Source organism: Periplaneta americana, chromosome 2 (assembly GCF_040183065.1).
Source record: "Periplaneta americana isolate PAMFEO1 chromosome 2, P.americana_PAMFEO1_priV1, whole genome shotgun sequence".
In the NCBI taxonomy this organism is placed as follows: Eukaryota; Metazoa; Arthropoda; class Insecta; order Blattodea; family Blattidae; genus Periplaneta; species Periplaneta americana.
Genome location: NC_091118.1, coordinates 36,916,401 through 36,941,418, shown reverse-complemented (window position 1 = coordinate 36,941,418; position 25,018 = coordinate 36,916,401). Strand labels below are relative to the sequence as shown.

The following is a 25,018-nucleotide window of genomic DNA, read 5'->3' as shown; positions in this document are numbered from 1 at the left end:
ATCCTGAGCAAGATTAATCCAGTCCCTACCATCATATCCCACCTCCCTCAAATCCATTTTAATATTATCTTCCCACCTACGTTTCTTCCCTCCGGCCTCCCAACTAACACTCTATATACATTTCTGGATTCGCCCATACGTGCTACATGTCCTGCCCATCTCAAACGTCTTTCTCCTCTAATAACAATTGTTCCTAATTATGTTAGGCAAAGAATACAATGCGTGCAGCTCTGCATTGTGTAACTTTCTCCATTCTCCTGTAACTTCATCCCTCTTAGCCCCAAATATTTTCCTAAGAACTTTATTCTCAAACACCCTTAACCTATGTTCCTCTCTCAGAGTGAGAGTCCAAGTTTCACAACCATACAGAAGAACCGGTAATATAACTGTTTTATAAATTCTAACTTTCAGATTTTTGGACAGCAGACTGGATGATAAGAGCTTCTCAACCGAATAATAACACGCATTTCTCATATTTATTCTGCGTTTAATTTCCTCCCGAGTGTCATTTATATTTGTTACTGTTGCTCCAAGATATTTGAATTTTTCCACCTCTTCAAAGGATAAACCTCCAATTTTTATATTTCCATTTCGTACAATATTCTGGTCACGAGACATAATAATATACTTTGTCTTTTCGGGATTTACTTCCAAACCGATCGGTTTACTTGCTTCAAGTAGAATTTCCGTGTTTTCCCTAATCGTTTGTGGATTTTCTCCTAACATATTCACGTCATCCGCATAGACAAGAAGCTGATGTAACCCATTCAATTCCAAACTCTCTGTGTTATCCTGAATTTTCCTAATGGCATATTCTAGAGCAAAGTTAAAAAGTAGAGGTGACAATGCATCTCCCTGCTTTAGCCCGCAGTGAATTGGAAAAGCATCAGATAGAAACTGGCCTATACGGACTCTGCTGTAAGTTTCACTAAGACACATTTTAATTAATCGAACTAGTTTCGTGGGAATACCAAATTCAAGCACTGATGTATTACTAAAGTAAAAATGAAATATGTACTTGTGCAGGCTATTTCTCGTTCAGAGGCATAGGACAAGGATTTCATGTAAATTTTCATTGCAAGCATTTCCTTATTTTTGTGGTGAAAAAAAAAAAAGTGATTATTACTTTTTTAGCATGTCATTTATTAAAAAGACAGGGGAAAAACGCTATCATCCCTGAAAGAAATTATAAAAATATTTAGTTCTTGCTCTAATTGCTCAAGCCTGTCCAATTCCAAGAAGCATATAAAGATTTCAGCCTGAACCCAGTTCACACATAAACACGTACCTTTTGCTTCCAAATGATTTTTCCTGATGTCTTACTGACAGCACAGATAAGTCCTTCGGGTACAATAACTTTCAGCTCAAAACTTTCGTCCACTCTGGAAGGGGTTGGACTCTTTTGATGACAGTCATCAACAATATCAGAAACAAAACTAACTTCATGCTGACCAACACTGAAATTCCATCTGAAAACAGAAATATTTTAAATTAGTTGCAATGATTTCAAGAAACTTGTACATAAATAAGATGCATTATACAATAAAGTATGTTGTTGTTGTTTTCTAATGCTAGGCGTTTGACAATAAAGTCATTTGACCTCTTGCACTCCAATATTGGCTGCAAAAGGGTATCTGTCGAATACAGGGGGGGAGAGCCATTAATCCTTCCCATTGAAGGCTTTAAGGAACCAACCTGGACAAATACCCAATGTCCCATTCCTACCTTCCCGTGGTGCAGCTGTTAGTAAGCATAATTTTACAAGCTGAACTAAAGGGAGGGGCTACTCATCAATTAGCACTGGTCAGCTTGATGAGTTAATGACTGAATTTGGTATAATTTTCCTCTATTCAATACCTAATTCCCTCTTTACCCTTTCCTATCCAGTCCTCTGACTGAACTCTTACTTTCTTCGACCCCGACGGCATTAGAGCATTCGAGGCCTAGGGGTTCACTTCCCTTTCCTTCCTCCTCTTTCTACTTTTCTGTTCCTAGTGCTGACCTGCTATGGCACTAAAATCGTCCTCCAGTGGCTTAAGGAGGGAAAGCTGGTGATCAACAAGATCTCCCAGCTAAGTCCAATGGACCCGTCGACCAACAGCAGGTGTGGTCCTCCAGTCATTCTGGGGGTTGTGTGTGAATGAAGTAGCCACCAAAACGTTAAAATGTGGTGTTCACTTAAATCGGCTACAACTTGCCATTTAACCACTCCAATATGAAATGAGTACCATTAAGGTAAAATTATCCGGAGGTAAAATAGTCCCCCAATTGGATCTACAGCCGGGGACTATTTTAATGGTACAGAATCAACTAAACATCTTACAATGGAATGCTGGTGGTATAACATCAGCCAAGAAGACTGAACTAGCCAATATACTCTCAGATACAATAAAGTATAAATTTGAAGGTAGGTAGGTAGGTTTAGTCAGCAATTCTTCCTTTGCTGAAATAATGTAAGTCAGGATCCATTGCAATATTAAGTTTCTTCTAGTCGCGATTCTAGGAAAAATAGGTAAAAGTCTTATATCTTCAGCTACTTGTTCTGTAACAAGCAGAAGTCCACCACTGTGGAGCAATGGTTAGCATGACTGATCATGAAACAAGCAGGCCCAGGTTCAAATTCTGGTTGGGGCAAGTTACCTAGTTGCTGTTTTTACTGGGGTTTTCCCTGAACCCAATAAGAGCTGGGTAACTTTTGGTGCTGGACTCATTTGCTGGCATTATCACCTTCATCTCATATATAACGCTATATAATCAAAGCAGTTGAAAAAGCATTGTAAAATAAGCAATAAAAAAAAAAAACAAACAGAATATGAATAAGATGTAAGGAACATTTGAGCTTACAAGCAAACATTCTTATGGAGGAAGATAAAAAAGTTGATTTCTTTTTTCTGCCATGTTAATAATGTCAAAAAAAGTGCTTATACAAATTTTGGTCACTCGAGCGCAATTACGAGAGCCTCTCAGAAAGTAAGTTTCCCTGTGACAGTTTACAGAAAAGAAACATAATTTAATGGAAAAATTTATTAGAACATACAACAATTTTTTAACTATTTTTCAACATTAGTGTTAGTATTTATTTATTTAACCTGGTAGAGATACTGTTCGCGCAACTTATCTGGGCAGCTAAAAGAGCGAGGAAGCGGGGTGTAGCGAGGTTGCTTGTAGTGGTAGCGTGGAAGGAGAGGGGAGGGGAGGGGCAGCGAGAGAGCACTATGGAACCCAAGTGCCTAGATAAGTTGTGTGGACAATAAGGCCGTCAGGGCTTCTCTGCCCCTCTACCAGGGGATTACAACTATAATATGAACAATAAAATTACAATTAATATTAAATTTACAATTACAATTACAATAAAAATTAAGTACGACAAGATTACCTGATTAATGAACGCTAGACATTTTATCATAGAAGTTAAGAACAAAGAATATTTTTGTATTTACTGAATTACAAATTAAACCTACAATAACAAAAATCTATAGTGATGAAATTACCGGATATTGAAATATTTTGTGATAGATTAAGAGAACTATTTACAAGAAACCATGTCTGAACGAGTCTCAATTACTGACCAAGTGCCTAGTAAGTTTGCGTTTGAATTCAATTTTATTTCGACAGTCCCTGATGCTAGCAGTTAACGAATTCCAGAGTCTTGGCAGGGCTATTGTGAAAGAGGATGAGTATGAGGAGGTGTGATGGGATGGTATTGTTAGTATTGTTTCATGGCGAGAGCATGTGTTCAGATTGTGGTGGGAAGAAAGGTAAGTGAAGCGAGATGACAGGTACGAAGGAATAGAAGAGTTCAAGATTTCGAAGAGAAGGAGAAGTGAATGTAAATTTCTTTTCTTATCTACTTTAAGCCAACCTATTGTTTCCAGGGATGGGATAATATGATCATATTTACGAACATTGCTTACAAAACGTACACACAAGTTATGAGCACATTGAAGTTTCGTTTTGTTGTCGCTGGAAAGGTCAGTCAGTAAAATGTCAGCATAGTCAAAATAGGGAAATACAAGCGTCTGCACAAGGGACATTTTTAAGCAAGAGGGAAGATGAACATTTATCCTTTTTAGCACATGGATAATAGAATATACTTTTCTGCAGGTTTCTGTGATTTGCATGTCCCAGTTGAGATTATTATCCATGTGAATGCCAAGATTTTTTACTGAAGAACTGAAAGGGATATGCACTGTACTTACTTTAACGGGGGAAATGTCGAGGTGCTTTACATCTCCACCAAAAATAAAACATCTGTCATACCGTGGGATAAACTTTTGTATCCCTGTGTCATAGAAGTCTGTCGCCCGAGATCAGAATCAGTGTGTGACAGCAGTCTGCAACTCTCTGTTGATCCTACAGTACGAAAAATGTCTCAATTCGGGTGGGGAATATGTTGAAAAATACCTCAACAGTTTGTGTATCTGTTCTAATAAATCTTTCCATGAAAAAGTGTTTGCTTTCTGTAAATGGCACAAGGGAAACTTACTTTCTGGGAATTCCTCGTAAGTGGCCAAAATTTGTATAAGCACTTCTTTTGAAATTAATAACATGGTGGAAGAAAAACAATTAACTTTTTTACCTGGCCCCATGAGAATGTTTGCTTGTTAGTTTTCGTTTCCACTAATTTCAAGATCTTTATTAATACAGAGGAGAACATACTTAACTGGATTATGTCGTTATTTACAGCCTTGCCAAATTTTAAAACAATGAGCTGCAACTTAGCTAAACTCTTACAATATGACATCCAACCACATGGAAGACAGTTGCACCTAACTTACAAATAACATAGGTGGAGGGAGCCACATTGGAAATAAGTACGATACAATTCTAATATTGCGTTTTACTATTAATAAAACAAATTCTATTTCTCTTATGGCGAGGTCTTTGGACCAATTCTCTGAGGTTGTATATTTTTATAATTTGGGTCAAACTAAAATTATGGCCTTCTGCGGAAAATACCCTGTGCCCAGCAAAATATGTTTAGATTCAAAAATATTAGAAAAAGTCAATTATTTTACATATCTCGCATACAAATTATTTTTTTTCGATGAAGTAGACATTTCACAGAAAATTTCTAAATACACCAAAACAATGGGAATAATTAACACCATTATGAAACCTTCCCTAGTACAAAGGCATACTAGAATTCGTCTATACAAGACCTTGGCGAGACCTGTACTTTGTTATGGCAGTGAGGCAATGGACATTGAGGAAGAAAGACGAAAGCAGAATAACGGCTAATGAAATTAAATATATGAGATATACAGCGGGATATAAGAAATGGGATCACAAACGCAATGAAGATATAATGGAAGAATTACAACTAGAACCTGTAATTAATCACGTAAAACATTATCGGAACAACTGGATAAATCATCTGCATCGCATGCATAGATAGAATCCCAAAAGTCATGCTCCACTATCGTCCAAACAGGAAGAGATCTCTCTCTGTCGTCCAAAGAAGCGCTGGACTGAAAATTCAACTGTGAGATCGTAACAGGCCATTTGGCCTAATACTTGAAGGGAAGAAGAAGAAGAAGAAGAAGAAGAAGAAGAAGAAGAAGAAGAGTCATTACGTATTTCCTCACAATTCCACGCCAAATTTTGAAACACGAGTCCAAGGGAAAGTGGTTGTTAGGAAGATCTAAAAAATGGTGGCTTGAGACTGTAACAGGCCAGTAAAGACCTAACACACTTCGTGAGGATGATGATGATTGTTGTGCGTGTTCAGATGATATCTCTTCTGTTTTACATTTGGTGCAGCATAGGAACCATTTTTCTGAATGCAATAATTTTATTTTTATTATCAGGATTCACTAACCTTTCAACACCAGTCCGAGCTTCGATAGCTCTTACAGTCTGTGTGTGTCTCTGTATTACGATGACGTCGTCAGCTGTGAGGTTATCTGTTGAGTTGGTACATCCTTCCATAGAACATTCATACATCACTTGTCCTGTTTTAGCAACCACACCGTATGTTCTGGTCTCTTTCCCACCTACAAGAGAACAAGTACAAAAAGGAGTTAAATTTGCTAACAAATTTTTCTTGTCCTGCGATAGTTGTTTTAATCACACATATTAATAGGCTATATTCAAAGGTAGAAAAAAAAAACAGACAGAAGAAATCTTAAATGGAAAGAAAAGAAGAAAATCAATCAGGAGAGAAAAAAATTAAGAAAAACCTGTGTAATAAAGACCACACGCATTTTCTTGAGTATTATGAAACAATTTAATTCTTTTATCATGTTCCAGATTATAGTTATATTCCATTTTCTTTAACTAACATTCAAAGAACATACATAAATGAAAGCCATTCACAATGCATCTCAATAAGGAAAGTTTTTTATTTTGGATGCACACAGAGGACATATTTATAATCCCAAACAATATGTTATCCAACACCATTTATATATGAATAATTTCGAGGGAAAAATTGTTCCGGAGCCGGGTATCGAACCCGGGACCTTTGGTTTAACGTACCAACGCTCTACCACTGAGCTACTCGGGAACTCTAACCGACACCGATCCAATTTTTCCCTCTATATCCACAGATCTCAAAGTGGGCTGACAACCGTCAAGCAACCAGCTTCGAGTGCACACTAACTCCGTGTGACTTAAATTGTGGCTTTCTGTTAACGAACAGTGACGTGTATTATGCAAATCAAGATTTCAGGTATAACTCCCTGTAAAGTTGATTGCAAATCAAGATTTCAGGTATAACTCCCTGTAAAGTTGATTGCAAATCAAGATTTCAGGTATAACTCCCTGTAAAGTTGATCAACTTTACAGGGAGTTATACCTGAAATCTTGATTTGCATCATTTATACATTTATAAAATGTAATGAAATAAATAGATCAAATACATTAATAAAATAAATAAAGAAATCAACGAACAAATATGTAAATAAATAAATAGATAGATAAATAAATAAATCTGAGCATTACATCTAGGATTGGGACTTGGCGTCTAAGGACAGGATTTCTACATGAAATGTAAAAAAAGCGTAATTAACATAATTAATGTAAAATACGTAAAACACTTCCAAGAACCATTGCTCTTTCTCTGTTTCATATTTTAACGTTTGGTTTATCTTGTGATTTAATAACCTTTTGTCAGATTGATATTAAATTTGTAGGTGTTCATATTCATAGTCAACTAACTTGGGTAACACATATTATTTGAAGAATAGAGTATCTAAAGTCATTTGTTTAATTCGAACTTGAAGAGGCTGTATTCCTCCTTCTTATTGGAAAAGTATATATTTTGCTTTTTTTGAATTCGTTATAAGATATGGACTCATGCTCTGGGAAGATATTAGCAAGGTTAATGAAATTATTCCACTGCAAAAGAAAATACTGAGGATAATCACAAAGAGTCATTAAACAACCCCATGTAGACCTCTGTTTGTCGATTTAGGTATTTTGACCATGTATAATCTTTACACAATTCCTCGGAAAATTTTGATTTAAGATGTGACATACTCCATTACAATACCAGGTCGAAATCAAATGTAAATATGCCTTCTTTTAGATTAAACAAGACCATAGTAATTATACATCTTGATTACACAACTTTTAACACTGTATCACTTCGGAATATGTATGATATGAACTTTCTTTTGTTAAATTTTAACGTACCTTGTTAACATGTTTCGACCTATTTTCGGTCATCTTCAGAACTGGTCGTTGTTGGTCTTGGCGCCTCTTGTTTCCTGTGTGGGTGCGTTCGTAGTGTAGAGTCAAAGAGTGTATGTGTTTTGAAATTGAGTTGTGTGTTGAGAATATCATTGGAGTGTTACACACCCCAATGATATTCTCAACTACGAACGCACCCACACAGGAAACAAGAGGCGCCAAGACCAACAACGACCAGTTCTGAAGATGACCGAAAATAGGTCGAAACATGTTAACAAGGTACGTTAAAATTTAACACAAGAAAGTTCATATGATACATATTCCGAAAACATAGTAATTACTTGTGTCTTGAACCTAAATTTTATAATACATTGTCTGAAAATTTAAAACATTTATTTAAAGTTTTTAAAACTAGAGTAGGCCCTATACACATAGTTAGTAAAGCATAAATTTTTTTTTTAATTTTAATTCATGTAATATTAACACGTAATTTATTTTTAAGAATGTACTATGTACTACTTTTATTTTTAAATACTGACTTTGTCAATTGCCTGTATAATACCTATAGACAATTAATAAATGTTACAAATGCTACAGTGTTTACATAATGTTCAAGAACTAAACTGGAGCCTGTTGATGTAGAATTCCAATATGTGAGTGCAAGTGGTGATGTCCTTCAAAAATCAACGTCAGCACAAGAGTGCAGTGTTATGCTAAGTTTAACTGGCTACATGTTACATGTGAGAGAGAGGTGCCAATTGATATTGATGAAGTAAGTAAGTCACTATATTATACTTACATGCAGACCCTAGCATTTCTCCTATTGGGAAATAAACACTCAAGTGATATAACATTAATCCAGAACCTTTTTCTGAGAATAATAAATAGATGCTCAAGAATTGCAGCTCGCTCAGGTCAATTCTGTGTGTGTGTGTGGGGATATCAAGATGGAATGTGTAGGTATACATACAATATAACCCCTTTAATACGCTTGTCAAGAGACCGTGGGCTTAAAAAGAGTTATAAGCGGGACAGCACTAAAGATGGGAAATGATTTATGAAATGGGGAAGGCAATTTAGACACCACTTCATTCATTCATGGCGTTCTGCACATGAGGGAGAAACATGGACATTACGATGAAGTGAAGAGAAGCAAACAGAAGCATTTGAGATGTGGATTTGGAGAAGAATGGAATGTGTAAAGTGGACAGACAGAATAAGAAATGAAGCTGTGTTGGAAAAAGTGGGAGAAGAAAGAATGATACTGAAACTGATCAGGAAGGGAAAAAAGAAATGGTGAACGGGAATGAGTTCAGGGTAGAAGAAGATATCAGATGATAGACGACATTAATATATATGGATCATATGAGGAAACAAAGAGGAAGGCAGAAAACAGAAAAGTCTGGAGAAAGCTGGGTTTGCAGTGAAAGACCTGCACTTGGACAGAACACTAAATGAAAGACTGAATGCTATGGTTCAGTAAAAAGAACGAAAAGATTATTAAAAAACAGAAATTTTGTTTTCAACTCTAAAAAAATAAAATAATGTTTCAGTTTTTTAAATATGTGCTTATTCTGGCCCTATGACAATTTAAAGCCCCACAGGACGAATTTAAATAGACCAGCGAGTGCGTTGAGCTGCAGTTCTTTAAACTGACACTCAGCTGTCATTCTGAGAGACTTTGTTCTTCATTTTAACTAATCTTACTTTTCATTCAGTTAATATTTCGCACTGTTATGTAGGAGAAAATTGTGTGTGATAGGAAGGAAGGATATCAATAGTATATATGATATACATGCTGTATTTTGATACCCATTTCCTCAATTTACAAATTTTAAATATTTTGTTACATTCAAAACGTTCTAATGAATGCAGTTTTTCTCCAATCTCAATTAAATTTTGCACAGAAGTCCACAAAAGCACGTGAAGTAGCAGACACATGTGTTTCCTTCTGCTATTGAAAGTATTTGAATCACCACGTGTTGAGGATATGATAAGCTTTAAGAAATTGAAAAATTAACAACTAAAAGGGTAAATATCTTTTGTTCTCAAAAAGTAATTGGAAAAATATGAAAAGCATGTCTCATATTTTACATATATCTATCAGGAATAAATTAAATATAAATTTAAAGGAAAACTATGTAATTTTAGAAAATTGGGACTATTATAATTCAATATTTAAAAAAAACAATAAAAATTAATTATAAGTAAACTAATTGGACTATCAAAGTGAAAATTTGTGTAATGCATGTCCACAATGTAACAAATATGTGGTAAAAGCTTTAGATTAATTAGTATAAACATGTAAAAGTTAGAAATTTCACACATCCATAGCCTTAAAATAAAAACAATAAATTATTAATGTTTATTTCGTCAAAATCAATATTAAATGCTAGTTTATTATGCCATGATATACAAAAGAATTTTTACACTTGCCCAACACATGATGGACCAAGACTGACCAGCTGACAACTGAACTCAAGTTCACATTGCTCAACTGAGGTGAACGATTATCCACCACTATAGGAGTAACATGTGGTTAGCACAATGATTCCCCAGCCATTACAGCTGACTTTTGAAACCAATTTCGTTACTCCTGTAGCTTCACTATCATGATACCATTTTGCATTATATTTTCAAATAAAACATAATTAATTTTACAGCAAAAATAACGATGTATATTTTATAAATACTATTCCCAGATGAATTAACTCAGACAAACTGAAAATGGGTGTAGTAGGAAATCAGTCTAAATGTTTGTTTTACACCAAAAATATAATAATAATAATAATAATAATAATAATAATAATAATAATAATAATAATAATAAATAATAATAATTATTATTTATTTATTTAATCTGGCACAGCTAAGGCCAGTAGGCCTTCTCTTCAGCCCAGCCAGACTCTAATTCTAATTGAATACAATATTGCTTACATAGTTCTTACATTAATATCTAGATCATAAAACAACATGAAAGTAAATAATGAAAACTGGATAACTAATGTTAGTGTGACAATAATAAACATTGGTAAGAAATAGTTATAATAATAATAATAATAATAATAATAATAATAATAATAATAATAATAATAGTAATAATAATAATAGTAATAATAATAATAATAATTTAGATATTTATCTGTGAGATATATATATATAACCATTAAACATTCAGGAACCTGAAACAGCTATTATTGTTAATAAGAATTGTTAGAAAAATATTTCGTTAGCCTATTCTTAAATTGGTTTGATATCTGACAGTCCCTGACATTACTCGGTAGGGAATTCCAAAGTCGAGGAACAGCCACAGTGAAAGAAGATGAATATGAGGATGTTCGGTGGGAGGGAATGGATAATATTGAGGAGTGTTGTGATCGTGTGTCTAGGTTATGATGGGTGGAAAAATTTTGAAAACGAGACGCAAGATAGACAGGAGTGGAGAAATGCAATATGTGAAAGAGAAAGGAAAGACAGTGGATTTTCTTACGATCTTCTAGACGGAGCCAGGACAACATTTCGAGGGATGGTGTTACGTGATCAGCCCGGTGAATATTGCAGACGAAACGGACGCACATATTATGAACACGTTAGAGACACTATATTGAAAATAACTTTTTTAATGCCAGAGGTATTGAAAAGTGTACAGCCTATGAAAATCTTGAAATATGTAGGCCTATATATTTTACAGCATCATAATATTTTTCTTTATGTTTTTTCGCATATTGAGAAAGTAAGAGAGAAAGGATAAAGAAAGAAAGAAAATAAAGACTGAAAGAAAGAAAGCATTATAAATACTTAATAAAGGAGAAAAAATAGAGATAATATAATGGAAGAATGATTAAAATTGAAGACCTCCCCTGAATAAGAATGCAAACAACAAAACTATAATTCATGTTTCCGAAGACAGGAAAATAATTTCAGGGATATATTTCATTACGCCTATATTTACTAGCAGAACTATTTGACTAATCACGAAGTCTTCAATTATTGATATCGAACTTCGTCTGCATATTCTTATGGTAAAGAAAAAAAACTTGTACAACTTTCGTGATCAAAATACAAGGACACATTAAAAATAAATAACCTAGAAAACAAACTTTTTGGATTAGAGTACAAACTAAATTTTCCAAAATTGATGAATAACACAGAAAAAAAAAAAATGCTTTAAATTCTGACCTGAGATCGCCAGCTCGCTGGAAAATGTAAATGGAGCTGATTTAAGTAATAAATCAGCTGTTATAGGAACAGGTTCAATGCTGGTACCATTGAATCTGTAAATGCCTCCGCTCAGTGATGGTATCATCCGTACCCACTGTCCATTGTTGGTTAGCTGTAACAAGAAAGAAACAACATTCTATTGAACAAGTGAGGGTTTGAAAATGTTAGTAATATTATTCATTGCATAATTAAAAGAAATCAATTTTACGGATATATACTTTATTTTCCATATATAGCTCAAATGGTACTGTAGCTAGTTGTTTAAAGCAAAACTTCTCTTCTAGTTTTTTTTTTTTTTTGCAAATGCATGTTTTACTATGAAGATGTTTTTATTTCCCTTATGAAAGCCTTACTTTAGTCTTATCAACTATACTTGTTTTTTTGAAAGATGGGACATGACAGTTAAGCGGCCGAACTTGGAACTACAGTGCTATGTTGCCAATATGGACTACCACACTGCCAGCTGATGGAAGGTATCAATTGACGTTAAGATGGCTGACGTTAAAACATTCATTGACAATTGACGCAAAGGTAAGAAAACAATACAAAAATCTACAGAGAATCAAAGACGAAACGTACCAATGCTAATTGTGTGCACAATAAATGTCGCCAAGAGAGCTATTAAGCACTTGCCATGTGAGAACGGTAAGATTGGCAACTCAACCGTTGTTACCATAGCAACAGGCCTACCATGCTATATGACATTCAGTTGTTTTTCCAATCGCAACGCTCCTGTAATGTCCCATCTTTCAAAAAAACAAGTATAGGTTATATTCCTCAGAACTAAGTTTTAATTGGAAAAAAGAACATTGGAGTCCATCTTCAGAATCCGCCAATAAAACCAATTGCATCATCTGCAAACGTAAGTACATCACAGCGCCTGTCCTGAGGAAGCTAAGCAGTAAGGGAAGGAGTGGGACTGGTCTGCATAGGGGAGCATGCACGGACCTGTCCATACACCGATGTACGACCGCTTGCTGCCTGACAACACAACATATTTTGTTAGGTAGAGGTTGGAGTGGGACCAGTTTGCACAGGAACTATGTGTATATCTTTAAATTTCTGTTGGTCAAGTTTCCATGTGTTGCTTTTAATTTTTTTAAATAATATATGACCCCATATATATACCAGCAATTATAACAAATGACAATGGAGACAGACTACAGCCTTGGCGGATACCATGGTTTATTGACTTCAACTCCGAATACTACTATAATGAAATTGTTTAGAGTTGAAGTTGGTTTTCAAAAAAAGAATTCGATTGCTCAGTGTATCTTTGCGGTATTGAGTAGTTTATAAAGACAGCTGAAACAAAAATCAAGTAGAAGAGATTGCTAAGAAACATTTTCCATATAATTAAAGGTTAAGCAAAAAGAACTTTATTAATTTATATAAACGTATATGCATTTAAAGGAAAAAGAAAAGCAATTAGACTGAATAAGTTTTAGTAAAAATATCTCAATTATAATAAATGCCTGATATTATTACTAAAGTAAATAAACCTCATATAAATTACAGTCTGATCCGTTTGGTTATGGATAATATTAATTTTGATAATCCATGTTGAATCTTGCGTACACTACTTTAAACACTTCAATATAATTAATTGATTATCTAGTGGACTTACTCGTGTTAATTATGTAAGATTTGTCCGGCTTACAGTTGTTTCAGTGCTTCACGCACCATCCTCAGAGCCTACTAGATCACGGCATCATCTCGAACTTCTCTGCCTGTTATGTGGGTGTGTTTGATTGTTGAAAGGTGTTGAAGGGTGGAGTCAAATACGAAATATAAAAACACACTAAAACACACCCCGATCAAATTCTCAACACACAGATCAATTTCAGCACACACACACTATTTGACTCCACCTTTCAACAATCAAATACACCCACATAACAGGCAGGGAAGTTCGAGATGACGCCGTGATCTAGTAGGCTCTGAGGATGGTGCGTGAAGCACTGAAACAACTGTAAGCCAGACAAATCTTACATAATTAACACGAGTAAGTCCACTAGATAATCAATTAATAATATTAATTTATTATTATAAAGCTATTACGATAGTAGGAAAAATTTCTTGCTAGTTATATTATGGTTAAAAGATGGGAGTTTCCATAATGACAATCAACAATGCATAATCTGAAAGGGCAAATTAAAATCGTAGATGATTAAAATGGCTACTACAAATCAACAGTGGGCACAATGTGTTCTTTGGTATGCTAAATTTGAGAGTGTTAAAAGAGTTCAAAGGGAATTTCGACGTTAGTATGGTGTACGTAATGTACCTAAATACGATTCCATAATGTTGTGATATCGAACATTTATAGAAACAGATTCTGTGTTAAAAAACATGCAGGAAGTCGCAGGCAAAACCCTGCAGTACGAGAAGCAGCTATCTCCTGGCTTGGTCCCCAAACTCCCCAGATCTAACCCTTCCTGACTTCATCGTGTAGGGTTTTGTTAAAGACATTGTCTATTCACAGAAACCCGGGAACATTGATGATCTGAGTGTAAAAATAATTCAAGTTTTTTAACGAATCACCTCTCTTATGTTACAACGGACATGGACTGAATTGCATCACTGTTATGAGTTGTGCAGGATGCACAATGGGGGTCATGTTGAGCTCTGAGGAATCTCCCATCTTTCAGTGTTGTATGCACAAAGTTTAAAAAAATATAAAGTTCAGTAGTAAACGTTTTACAGTGTTTTTATTTTATCCATATCCAAACGGATTACTCTGTACTATCACAGAGTTATTTTTTCCGCATATATATTTTCATTTTTTGAGCATATTTCAGCAATTTTTAGTGTAAAGTTGTATGCATATTTTGAGCTTTTAGTGCATAGGGTTTCGTAGTCTAGCAATAAACAAAATCTATAAATAAACCAAGCCAGACCAAAAATGAGTGGGGGGGGGGGGGGGGGAATGAATTTTAATAGTACAGTTACCTCCAATCTATGTATACTCGAAGAGAGCATCTGTCCAGGTCCAGTTTCAATACTCCAGCTGAGGGAGCCCCCATCAGCTGGATCCAATGCTGACAACCGTCCATCTAACGTGCTCACAAAAACCAGTCTGAAAATTTGATGAGTTAGAACTAAGTGTTTAACTATAAATATTTGTGTAATCGTCTAAATTAGCTATAGCCACAAAGATTTTATTCAGTGAAATGGCAGTGATAGTGGTGTAATGGAATTAGAATCCGGAATATTTTGGGAAAACCTGTCCTGAAGCTTCTTTGTTCATCACAAATTTCACATGATTTATGAGGGATTGAATCCAAGTTTCTGTGGTGACAGACTAATAGATAAATGGGTTATGGCTATGTTTTTGTATATGGTGTCGATGGTGGAATACTGCAGACATTTTCTCACCAGATGTGACAGCAGTCCGCAACATTTGAGTGATAAATCTAATTTTATATTTCAACAACACTTCACTGATGTAGACATAAAATAAACCATGCAATGACTTGCGGTACTAAAGAATTAACACATCTGCGCTAAATATCATATATCAAATTACATTGCATGACAAAATATTTGCATTTTGAGAGAGGACGCAGAAAAAATGGAGCAGGAAAAAAAAAAAAGGCAGAAGGCAATGATGACCATGGTGATGATGCTCATTTTGGTGGTGATGGTAATGGTTGTTGTGGATGCGTTACTGCCTTAGAGTATGGAATTGGTTTTTCTATGAATTATTTAATGACACTGTATCAACTACAAGGCCATCAAGTGTTAACAGAATTGGTGACAGAGAAATGGTATTTGGCAAGGCAAGCCCGATGATTTGCCATGGGACTACCTGATATTCACCTTCTTCTTCTTTAGTTCTACAGCCAGGTTCCAGCCTTGACTGTCCCAATGATGCTTTTCCATGTCCTTCGATCTAGCACCTTTGTTTTCCATCCTATAACACCTGCTGCTATTATATCCTTCTCCACTTCATCCAGCCATCTTAGCTGAGGTCTCCTTACTTTTCTGGCGCCAAAAGGTATAGTGAGAGTCAATTTCTTGCAAGGATCATTTTCATCCTTCCTACAGATATGGCCCAGCCACCTGACTCTCCTAGCTTTAATTTCTCTGCAAACATCTGGTTCTTTAAAAAGTTGGTATAATTCATAGTTATATCTTTTCCTTCAACTGCCCTCATCATTTACTGGTCCGTACATCGTCCTCAGAACCTTTCTCTCAAATACACTCAGCCTACAACTGCCAACTGCACAGGTTTCAGATCCATAAAGCAAGACTGGTCTTATTAATGTTTTATATAATTTGCACTTAGTGTTGAGGCTGATATCATGTGATCTTAACTGTTTTTGGAGTTCCATGATAGCATCTATTTGCTGTGAGGAGTTTATGTTGGATTTCTGCACTCACATTATTATCTGAGGTAACTAGTGAACCTAGGTACTTAAATTCGGTAACTTTTCCAAACTTATATCCTCCTACTTCAAGATACTCCATTTCTGAGGGATTTATTGATACCTCCATATACTTGGTTTTACCCTCATTTACTTTGAGGCCCATTTGCTGTGCTGCAGCATCTAGGTTGATGAATACATCTTTGATGGCTCTTTCTGATCTTCCAACAATGTCAATATCTTCAGCATAAGCCAATATTTGCACCGATTTGTGGAATATTGTACCCCTCCTTTCAATTCCTGAGCTTTGGATAACCTTTTCCAAAGCAATATTGAACAACAGACATGCAAGTGCGTCACCTTGTCTAAGGCCCTTCTGTGTATAGAAAGGTTCTGAAAGTCCTGCCTGTAGTTTAACTCTACAATTAACCCTAGTTAGGGTTGATCTTGTCAGGGCAACAAGCTTCGTAGGGATATTCACCTTACATTTGGAAAAACCGCAGAAAAAAAAACGAGGACCCTAAAATTCGTCTTACAGTTGAAGACATTAGACCGAACCGTGTAATCAGTCCAAGAGGGATTCGAGCCTACGACTGTATGTATGTATGTATGTATGTACGTGTATGCATGTATGTATTGTACAGTCTTAGAAAAATGTTTTATCGCACAGATACTTTATAAGTCCCACAAAGGAGGCATTATGCATGATTAGAGGACAAGTGACCTGGTTCACAAGAGTAGGACTAGTTGAGATAATAAAGTTAGTTTTGAATAATTTCAAGGGAAAAATTGTTCCGGGGCCGGGTATCGATCCCAGGACCTCTGACTGAACATACCAGCAATCTACTGACTGAGGTACCCAGACACCCCACCCGATGCCATCTAAATTTTCCCCCTTATATCCACACAACTCGAGTGAACTGACAAGACGCCAGAGACCCACATTGAGTGCACACAAACTCTGTGTGACTTGGAATTGTGGTTTTCTATTAACGTACCTATAGTAACGTATATATTATGCAAGTCTAGTTTTTCAGGTAAAGCTCCCTGTGAAGCAGACTTGTAGGAACGTCAACAATTTAGTTTGTATTCCAATGGATACCATCCCATTGTGGAATCCTGGGAAACGAGAATGCGGATGCACTAGCAAAGAAGGGCAGCACTGCTACTTACAGACCTGTTACTAAATCTATATATTACTCTGTGAAAAGATTTATTAGATCTATATACTTAGACTTCAACAAACAAAATTTGATAGCACAATCTCAAGGGAAAAAATGGAACTCTCTGCATCATAATTCACAGTTAATTCCCGATTTACCACGAAAATCGTCTGTAGCTGCATTTAGATTGGCAACAGGCCATGATTGTTTGGCCAAACACCTGCATAGAATTGGGATATATCAGTCCCCTAACTGCCCATTGTGCAACTCAAACCAAGAAATGGATTCGGAACACCTCAAAATCTGTGCTTCAGTGGCTGACCATGATAATATCTTTGAAAAATATTTGAGTGCAAGAGGTCAAATGACTTTACTGCCAAACGCCTGGCATTAGAAAACAACAACAATTTAATCTAGAACTGTGTGATGCATTCATTTCAGTAGACCTCTGTACAAACTGAGGAACAAAAAGATGCGTGCATTTTTGGAAAAGTATACCCAAAAGCCAATTTCGCGTGACACAACTTTGCAAAACAATTATGTGAGACCAAATTATGATATATGTATTAATGACATCCAGAACAAACTAAAAGACAGCACTATGCTGGGTGTTCATTTCAAAGTGTGTCATGATGTCACTGTTGATGAGTCAGTGATTTGAAGCGAGTTTCAGCTTTTATGTCAGAGAAGTTGCCTATTAATCAAGGTGTTCAATCTGAACTTGAGAATGTGTACGGTATAACTTGAACGTCGTAGCAACAGATGGCGGTCAGTACGGTCTGTGTGCTACCATAACCTCTTTCGAACTGTGTTTTGCTCGGGCAAGTCGTACCACAACATTCCACAATACAAATCAAATGTTCCGTGTCCATGTTGACCATCGAAATTAATGTCAACAATACGTAAGTAATCGTCTTAACCCTCTCCCCATATCTCGACAGTAAGAAAAAAACTCACCTCAATACATGTTTCGAAACAGTTCACATTCCTGCCACTACTGGCATTACCGTACATATCAATAAGTAATCTTCAGAATGAACGCCGTACTTTCTAGGCAACTTCTCTGGCACATAGGTGATACACCTCTGCGGAAGTGTAGGAAGATTGAATTCTCTAGGCTCATCGACTAGCCACATGACGGCATACAGCGAGCTATGACACACTTTGAACTGAACACCCAATATGGGTGTCAATGGGCGAAACAACAGACTCCATCAGACGACATGTAGTGAATATAATTTTATTGTAGGGGCTTTGGATCCAGAGAGCCACAAAAAAGCCTTACCTTCTCACAAGTGAACCTATGGATGTTGTGAATTATTCCAGCATTAGTTCAATGTTTGAAAGTGCTCTGAAGTTGCTATGGCTTTCGAAAGTGACTAAGAAAGAAGTGCTCCTTTCCTTTCCTGATGCTGCACCATATATGATAAAGGCAGGGAAGTTTCTAAAAGGCTCTTACAAGAATCTCGTTCATGTAACATGCCTGCCACAGAATTGCTGAAGAGGTGAGAAGTAGTTTTCCAGAGGTCGGCAAACTAATTGCAAATGTCAAGAAAGTGTTTATAAAATCACTTCACGTGTGCACAGAAACCATAATTTTTGGGTTCGAATCCGTCCTAAAGCATAGATGTTTATCTAATGTCAATTGATGTCCTTATTGTCAATATATAAAAAGAGTTAGACATGGTGCTCAGCACACATCATTTTAAGTCCCATTGTGTCCATCTAGTGCCAAGTAGAAGAGTCAAATATGGGTCTTTGGTTAATTATAGTTGAGAATATGAAAATCCTCGAAGACGACAGAAAATGTTACCTAACAGAGAAATCACAGTAACTGACTGACATTTAATTTCACAGAGTCTCACTTGTAACAATGAAATATTGTTTAGCCAACTGTACGAAGAAAGGTCTGAACCTCACATGTGATACCAAGAAGGCACCACTTATGAGGCAAATAGGCCAGGATATAATGGAGTAGGGTGGCCAGTTTCTTTCCCCCTCCATTGCACACATTGCCGACTAGCTACATATTACACTAGCAATGAAATATAAGGTTGTGAAAATGAATACGTTTCTATGTCTCTTACTTCGTGAAACAAGTTTTGCAAAACATAAAATTACGATCATATCCAATAATACATAAAAATAGCATAATCATTCGTAATAGAAAATCACGTACGGCTATTGTTTACAATGCAAGAACTGATAAATAAAAGAGAATTTAATAACGAAAGATATACAGCATCCTCAGATTATATAAAAAGTCTACGATAAAAATGGATAAAAGAAAATTATGGGCAATTTTAAAATAAAACTGAATTCCGCAGCATCTTTCAGAAACAATGTTTTATAAAAACACAAAAATAGGACATAAAATAAGTCGTCAGAAAACATTGGAATTCAAATTCAGCTATTCCAATTGTCACGGATGTTACATTTTTATTATTTTCAAACTCTATATACTGAAATTAAAATGACTTTTATTATCTTTTATTATTATAATCAGTTTAGAAGATCAGTATAATTTTACAGGAAAAAACTTGTTGAATAAAATTTATTATTGTTGCAGAAAATAAAGAAAAGGTTCTGTCACAAATGTTAAAAGATTCGTGAACTCACTTTACACCTTATTAGCACAGTCTAGTACATACAGTCACGAAGCTTCAGTTGTTGGGGTACTATTTGTCTATGCAATAGACTGTGCCAGTACTATTTTGCATTGTCTGTAATGAGGTGTTAGTAGCATCCTAGTGGTTAGCAACTATCTATGGATGCATATTCCCTACATATTGAGCTTCGTGACTGTGTATTAGACTATTAGCGAAAAGTGTAATACATAAGTCTCTGCCTCAAGTAAAAAGAGATACATTCTCATGGTGTCCAATTAGTTCACAAAAACATAATCGGTAATTATTTTATAGGCCTAGCTGTTTCTTCCAAGTTACAGATGTTACACATGTGTTAATGTCCTTCATTTTTCTTGTTTCAAAACAACTGTGACATTTCTAAGTCAAAATATTCACTTGAACTGTAAGATTGCTAACTGTTATTAACCAAATTTACTTAAAATAAATGCCACAAAAAATATAGTATAGAGTAAAAAGTTCCTTGATCCTGGAGCTCTAAAATTAACAGTGCACACTCTCAAAATATTTGAACAATAACTCTTTGAAAAACATACATTAAAAGCTGAAATCTCTATGAGTAAGTGCTGCAAAATTTAGGGAAACAAAAAGTACCCATTACCTAGCTAAGACCACTTAGATTCTATGCCACAAAACTGGTAAAATATTTTCCTTTTGAAAATAAAACATTAGAATATTTAAATTTTAGAGCCTTATGTATGTCTTACACTAATAATAAACAAATATTTCTAAAAAGACTTTTCCAATGGAATTCCCAGTTTGCCTGAAATGGCTGAATTATGAACTAGTCTCTAGTCTAGTGATGTGGAAGCCAACCAAGAATGAAACTAAGCTGCAGTGTTTCTCCAGTTTTATTTAATATTTACAATATTATGGATTTATTAATTTGTCCTACAGAATAATCTCTGTAATGTTGACAATTAATATTTGAGGAGAAAAAATTCGCTCTGGTGCCGGGGATCGAACCTGGGTCCTTGGTTCTACGTCACTCAACTGAGTGCGCTCCTAGTATAATGGCAGTTGACACTAGACATACACGTCAACATATATGCTCAACTTGGAGTCAGACCACAAAGGGAAACACTGAAGGAGGAAGGTTCGATCCGGTGCTGTGGATTGAATTCGGCATAGCTCAGTGGTCGGAGCACTTGGTACGTAGAACCAAGGATCCGGGTTCGATCCCCGGCGCCAGAGCGAATTTTTCTCCTCAAATATTAATTTAATATTTAGGCTATATGAATTAAATGATGGGGGCCAGATGGGTAGTAAGTGGACTCGAGGACACACAGTCTGCTGATGGTTATGTGACATTTAAAAACTTGAGTAGCCATTCATTCCTACCAAGTCTGATGTATGCATGTCCTCGTCATGACCCTGGATAATGCTAAGACATGCAAGGGAGAAAAGCGAGTTCCTGACGCTATAATTGGGACCCATCAGCTAAGGGAGAAAACCCCAACAGAAAATCATTGGCCATCCAGGATTGCTGGCTGGTTGAGCTTGTGGCTGACAACCCCAACTTGTAAAAAAATTGTTACGAAATCCAAACAAACTATATAAAGAGCCAAATGGAGTAACGGTCAGCGCGTCTGGCCGCGAAACCAGGTGGCCCGGGTGCGAATCCAGGTCGGGGCAAGTTACCTGGTTGAGGTTTTTTCCGGGGTTTTCCCTCAACCCAATACGAGCAAATCCTGGGTAACTTTCGGTGCTGAACCCCGGACTCATTTCACCGGCATTATCACCTTCATTTCATTCAGACGCTAAATAACCTGAGATGTTGATACAGAGTCGTAAAATAACCCAATAAAAAAAAATAAAGAGCCAAACATCATTACAATAATAATAACTGATCGTTTGAGATGGGCTGGGCATTTGACAAGAATGGAAGACTCACGAACAGCTAAAAGAGTCTTTTTTTTATACAACCCAGGAGTACAGAGAACTATAGAAATACCGAGAGCTAGGTGGGAGGATGACATAGAAAAAGATGCTAAAAGTATTGTAGTCCGTAACTGGACTGGTAGGGCAAAAAACAGAGAAGAGTGGCGAAGACTTCTTGGCATAGCCAGGACTCTTGATGGGTTGTAGCGCTGCTGCTGCTGCTGATGATGATGATGATGATGATGATGATGATGATGAATGAAATGATAAAAGAATGGAAGAAACCGTGGGAGGAATAAATTTAGTTAATAATATAGGCTATATACATAGAAACAACCGTAGATATGCTAATATAATCAAGCAATTATCCATTTGAAATTTGAAAGATGAATTCCAAGAGACTAGCTTATATCTGAAATACACAAACAATGTGAATAATACAATCTATAAATATGCACAGAAAAAAGACCATAACATTCCAAGGAAAATTATAGATTTAAATAGATAAAAATTATGATAGGAAATTAAATTTTAGAGCAAGTAACTTAAGTACATTTTAACTATCTGGGGTGGAATGTCCCATTGGATTATGTTAAGATGTAACAAATAAAATGAAATTCCAAAATATTTGTGGATTAATAAAAAGAAAGTTGAGTATTAAGACAACAAAAGCCACTCAAAATTTTATAAAACTATGGCTGTGTCCTATTGGCTGCATGGCTCGAAAGTCCAGATACCTAAGTTATACAACAGAATATCAGTAAGCACAGATGAAATTCCTACGCAGTTAGGGGTTGCACAAAAGATGATAAAATAAGAAAGACACAAACTAGAAGCAACTTGAGATATTTGCCATAACAGATAAGTTTTTAAATTACAGATATTACTGGACACAAAAACTAAGTAGTTCAATAAAGTCAGAAAGACTTCGAATTGAAACAAAATTTATAATATTTTATAGACCTATGTCCTCGGTTTATAGTGAAAAAGGCGGACCTAGAAAGAGGTGGGCCGACATAGAAACAGGTCATACGACCAAATTCACGAAGAAAGAAACAGAAAATTAAAATACATTGTAATTAAAGAGTAGAGCAACTGTGCTGTTATATTTTGTCTTAGGTCACACATGCTCAGACAAACATTGCTTTCAACTACAGGACAGAAAAGACCAGCACTAACACACACAAAAAGAGATTATATATAGGCCTATAGTGGTAGTACAAACAACAATCCGTGGTGCTACAGCCCATGAAGGACCAAGACCTATCAGCCAGCTGCTGGCCTCACGGCCACATGCCAAAGCAGAAGTGGACGATCATCCAACCAGAATGGAGATATCGTGCGGTTAGCACGATGAGCCTCCCAGCCATTATAGCTGGTTTGTGTAACCGGATTTCACTACCTATCGTAGGTCCCCAAGTGCATCACGATGCTGAGTGAGCAACGGTCCCATACACTGGCCGAAATTTCATGACAAAAATTTCTTCCCCCATGAGGACTCGAACCAGTGCACATTCCGTAACGCGAGTCCTAGGCAGGATGCCTTAGACCACGATGCCACAGTGCGGGACATATAGTGGTAGTAACTATTGAAAAACTCAATCTGGTAGGACTATTTTTCAGACAAGTCTGCATTTAATCTGTATGGGCTGGATGTAAAATATCATATAACATGTCCTTAGAACTAGATGTACAACTCATAACAACGGAGAAGAAAATTGGTATTTAACTTTATTCTCTATTTACTTATAGCCTATACGGTGTAAAGACAAACTTAGGTTTTCTGTATGTTGTTTAGTCTACTGTCCAAAGACAGGTGTGAACCTCACAAGTGATACCATGAAGGCACCACTTATGAGGCAACTAGGTCAGGAGATGATGGGGTAGGGTGACAAGTTTCTTTCCCCCTCCATTGCATACATCGCCAATTAACTACATAGATTTCTGCATGTGACGCACTGATTTCTTCCCCCAATTTCTTTAAAATGAACACCAAAGAATATTCCTTCTAAAATAGTTATTATTACAGTAAGGTTACATAAAAAATGTTTGCCTACCGGCTACATCAGTCTATTGTGAACGTTTAAAATTTCACAGGATATTCAGTTCTTTTATTTATATGTATAAATTTATTCATAAAGACAACATAACAAAATAGACCTAGTAATTCTTATTGATGGAAAAAAAATAGACTAATTGATAAATTATATACATTTTACATAAAATAATAAATTAGTGATAGGTAATGAGATTAAGATAATCTGTAGGCCTCCTAATTCTATCTGCAAAGTGACAAACAGAATAAACTTCTTACTACAAATATAGCCTAGTCATATAGGTAGGTAGTATTTTATTTTCTATTCCGAATACTTCATTACGTAACGTAATATCTTCGATGCCAAATAATATTCAATTCAAACATTACCTACTGAACAGAATATTAAATTTATCCTCGGAATTACTGTAACTTGCCCGAAACTTATTTTGACTGTAACAGGTGGAAAACACTTTGTTAAAACGAATGAAATACGTTACTATCTACAGCAATCAGTACAAAATTTCGTTACTTCGATTTTAAATATCTTTCTACAATTAAACGACTACCTCTCTATACCATATATTTACCTTCTCACATTCAATCACTAACAGTAGCGTACTGTACTTACACTCAACATACTTATACAAATATATAGGTTATGATGCACTTCCATATTTATGACAAAAGACATAGTAAAATCTTAATGTTAATACTTTTCCTATGGACGCTAAAATGGCTAAAACGAAAGAAGTCTTTTATTAACATAAGACAATGTCAAACAAATTAACTTACTTGTGATTAGTGTTCAATTTGTCAGGACCACAGTACGGGAGTTCGCCTATTTTACTTTCATTACTGGTAACAGAAATCACTGATGCAGCAAAATAAAAGGCCACTACAATCGTTAAACTAAAAATACTAAAATTCGCCATGTAGCCACCTAAAACATATTACATTAAGAAATTCCTTCCTTCGCCTTCCGAACATCGACATTCCGTCCTCACTTCACATCCACATCCCCCTGTCAAAACACAAGCGACAAGCGACACGTGACCAACTTGCGTC

At 35.8% G+C, this 25,018-nt stretch overlaps 1 protein-coding gene across 8 annotated transcripts in view; it reads right to left on the bottom strand.

The window, feature by feature from the left end:
- PEK (pancreatic eIF-2alpha kinase) overlaps positions 1-25,018 on the bottom strand; it is a 147,966-nt gene extending 122,948 nt beyond the window's left edge. For 2 of the 8 annotated variants that reach the window (XR_011330074.1, XM_069815484.1), the window contains exons 1-5: positions 24,746-25,015; positions 14,809-14,935; positions 11,815-11,968; positions 5,822-5,996; positions 1,289-1,469 (exon numbers count right to left, since the gene is read on the bottom strand). Coding sequence is in view for 5 of the 8 variants with exons in the window: in XM_069815484.1 (XP_069671585.1) it covers positions 1,289-1,469; positions 5,822-5,996; positions 11,815-11,968; positions 14,809-14,935; positions 24,746-24,885 (777 nt within the window). In the remaining 3 variants the exon portion in view is untranslated. Of the gene's footprint in view, positions 1-1,288; positions 1,470-5,821; positions 5,997-11,814; positions 11,969-14,808; positions 14,936-24,745 lie in introns of all 8 variants that reach the window. The other 6 variants (XR_011330073.1, XR_011330072.1, XM_069815482.1 and 3 more) reach the window with 5 other exon arrangements.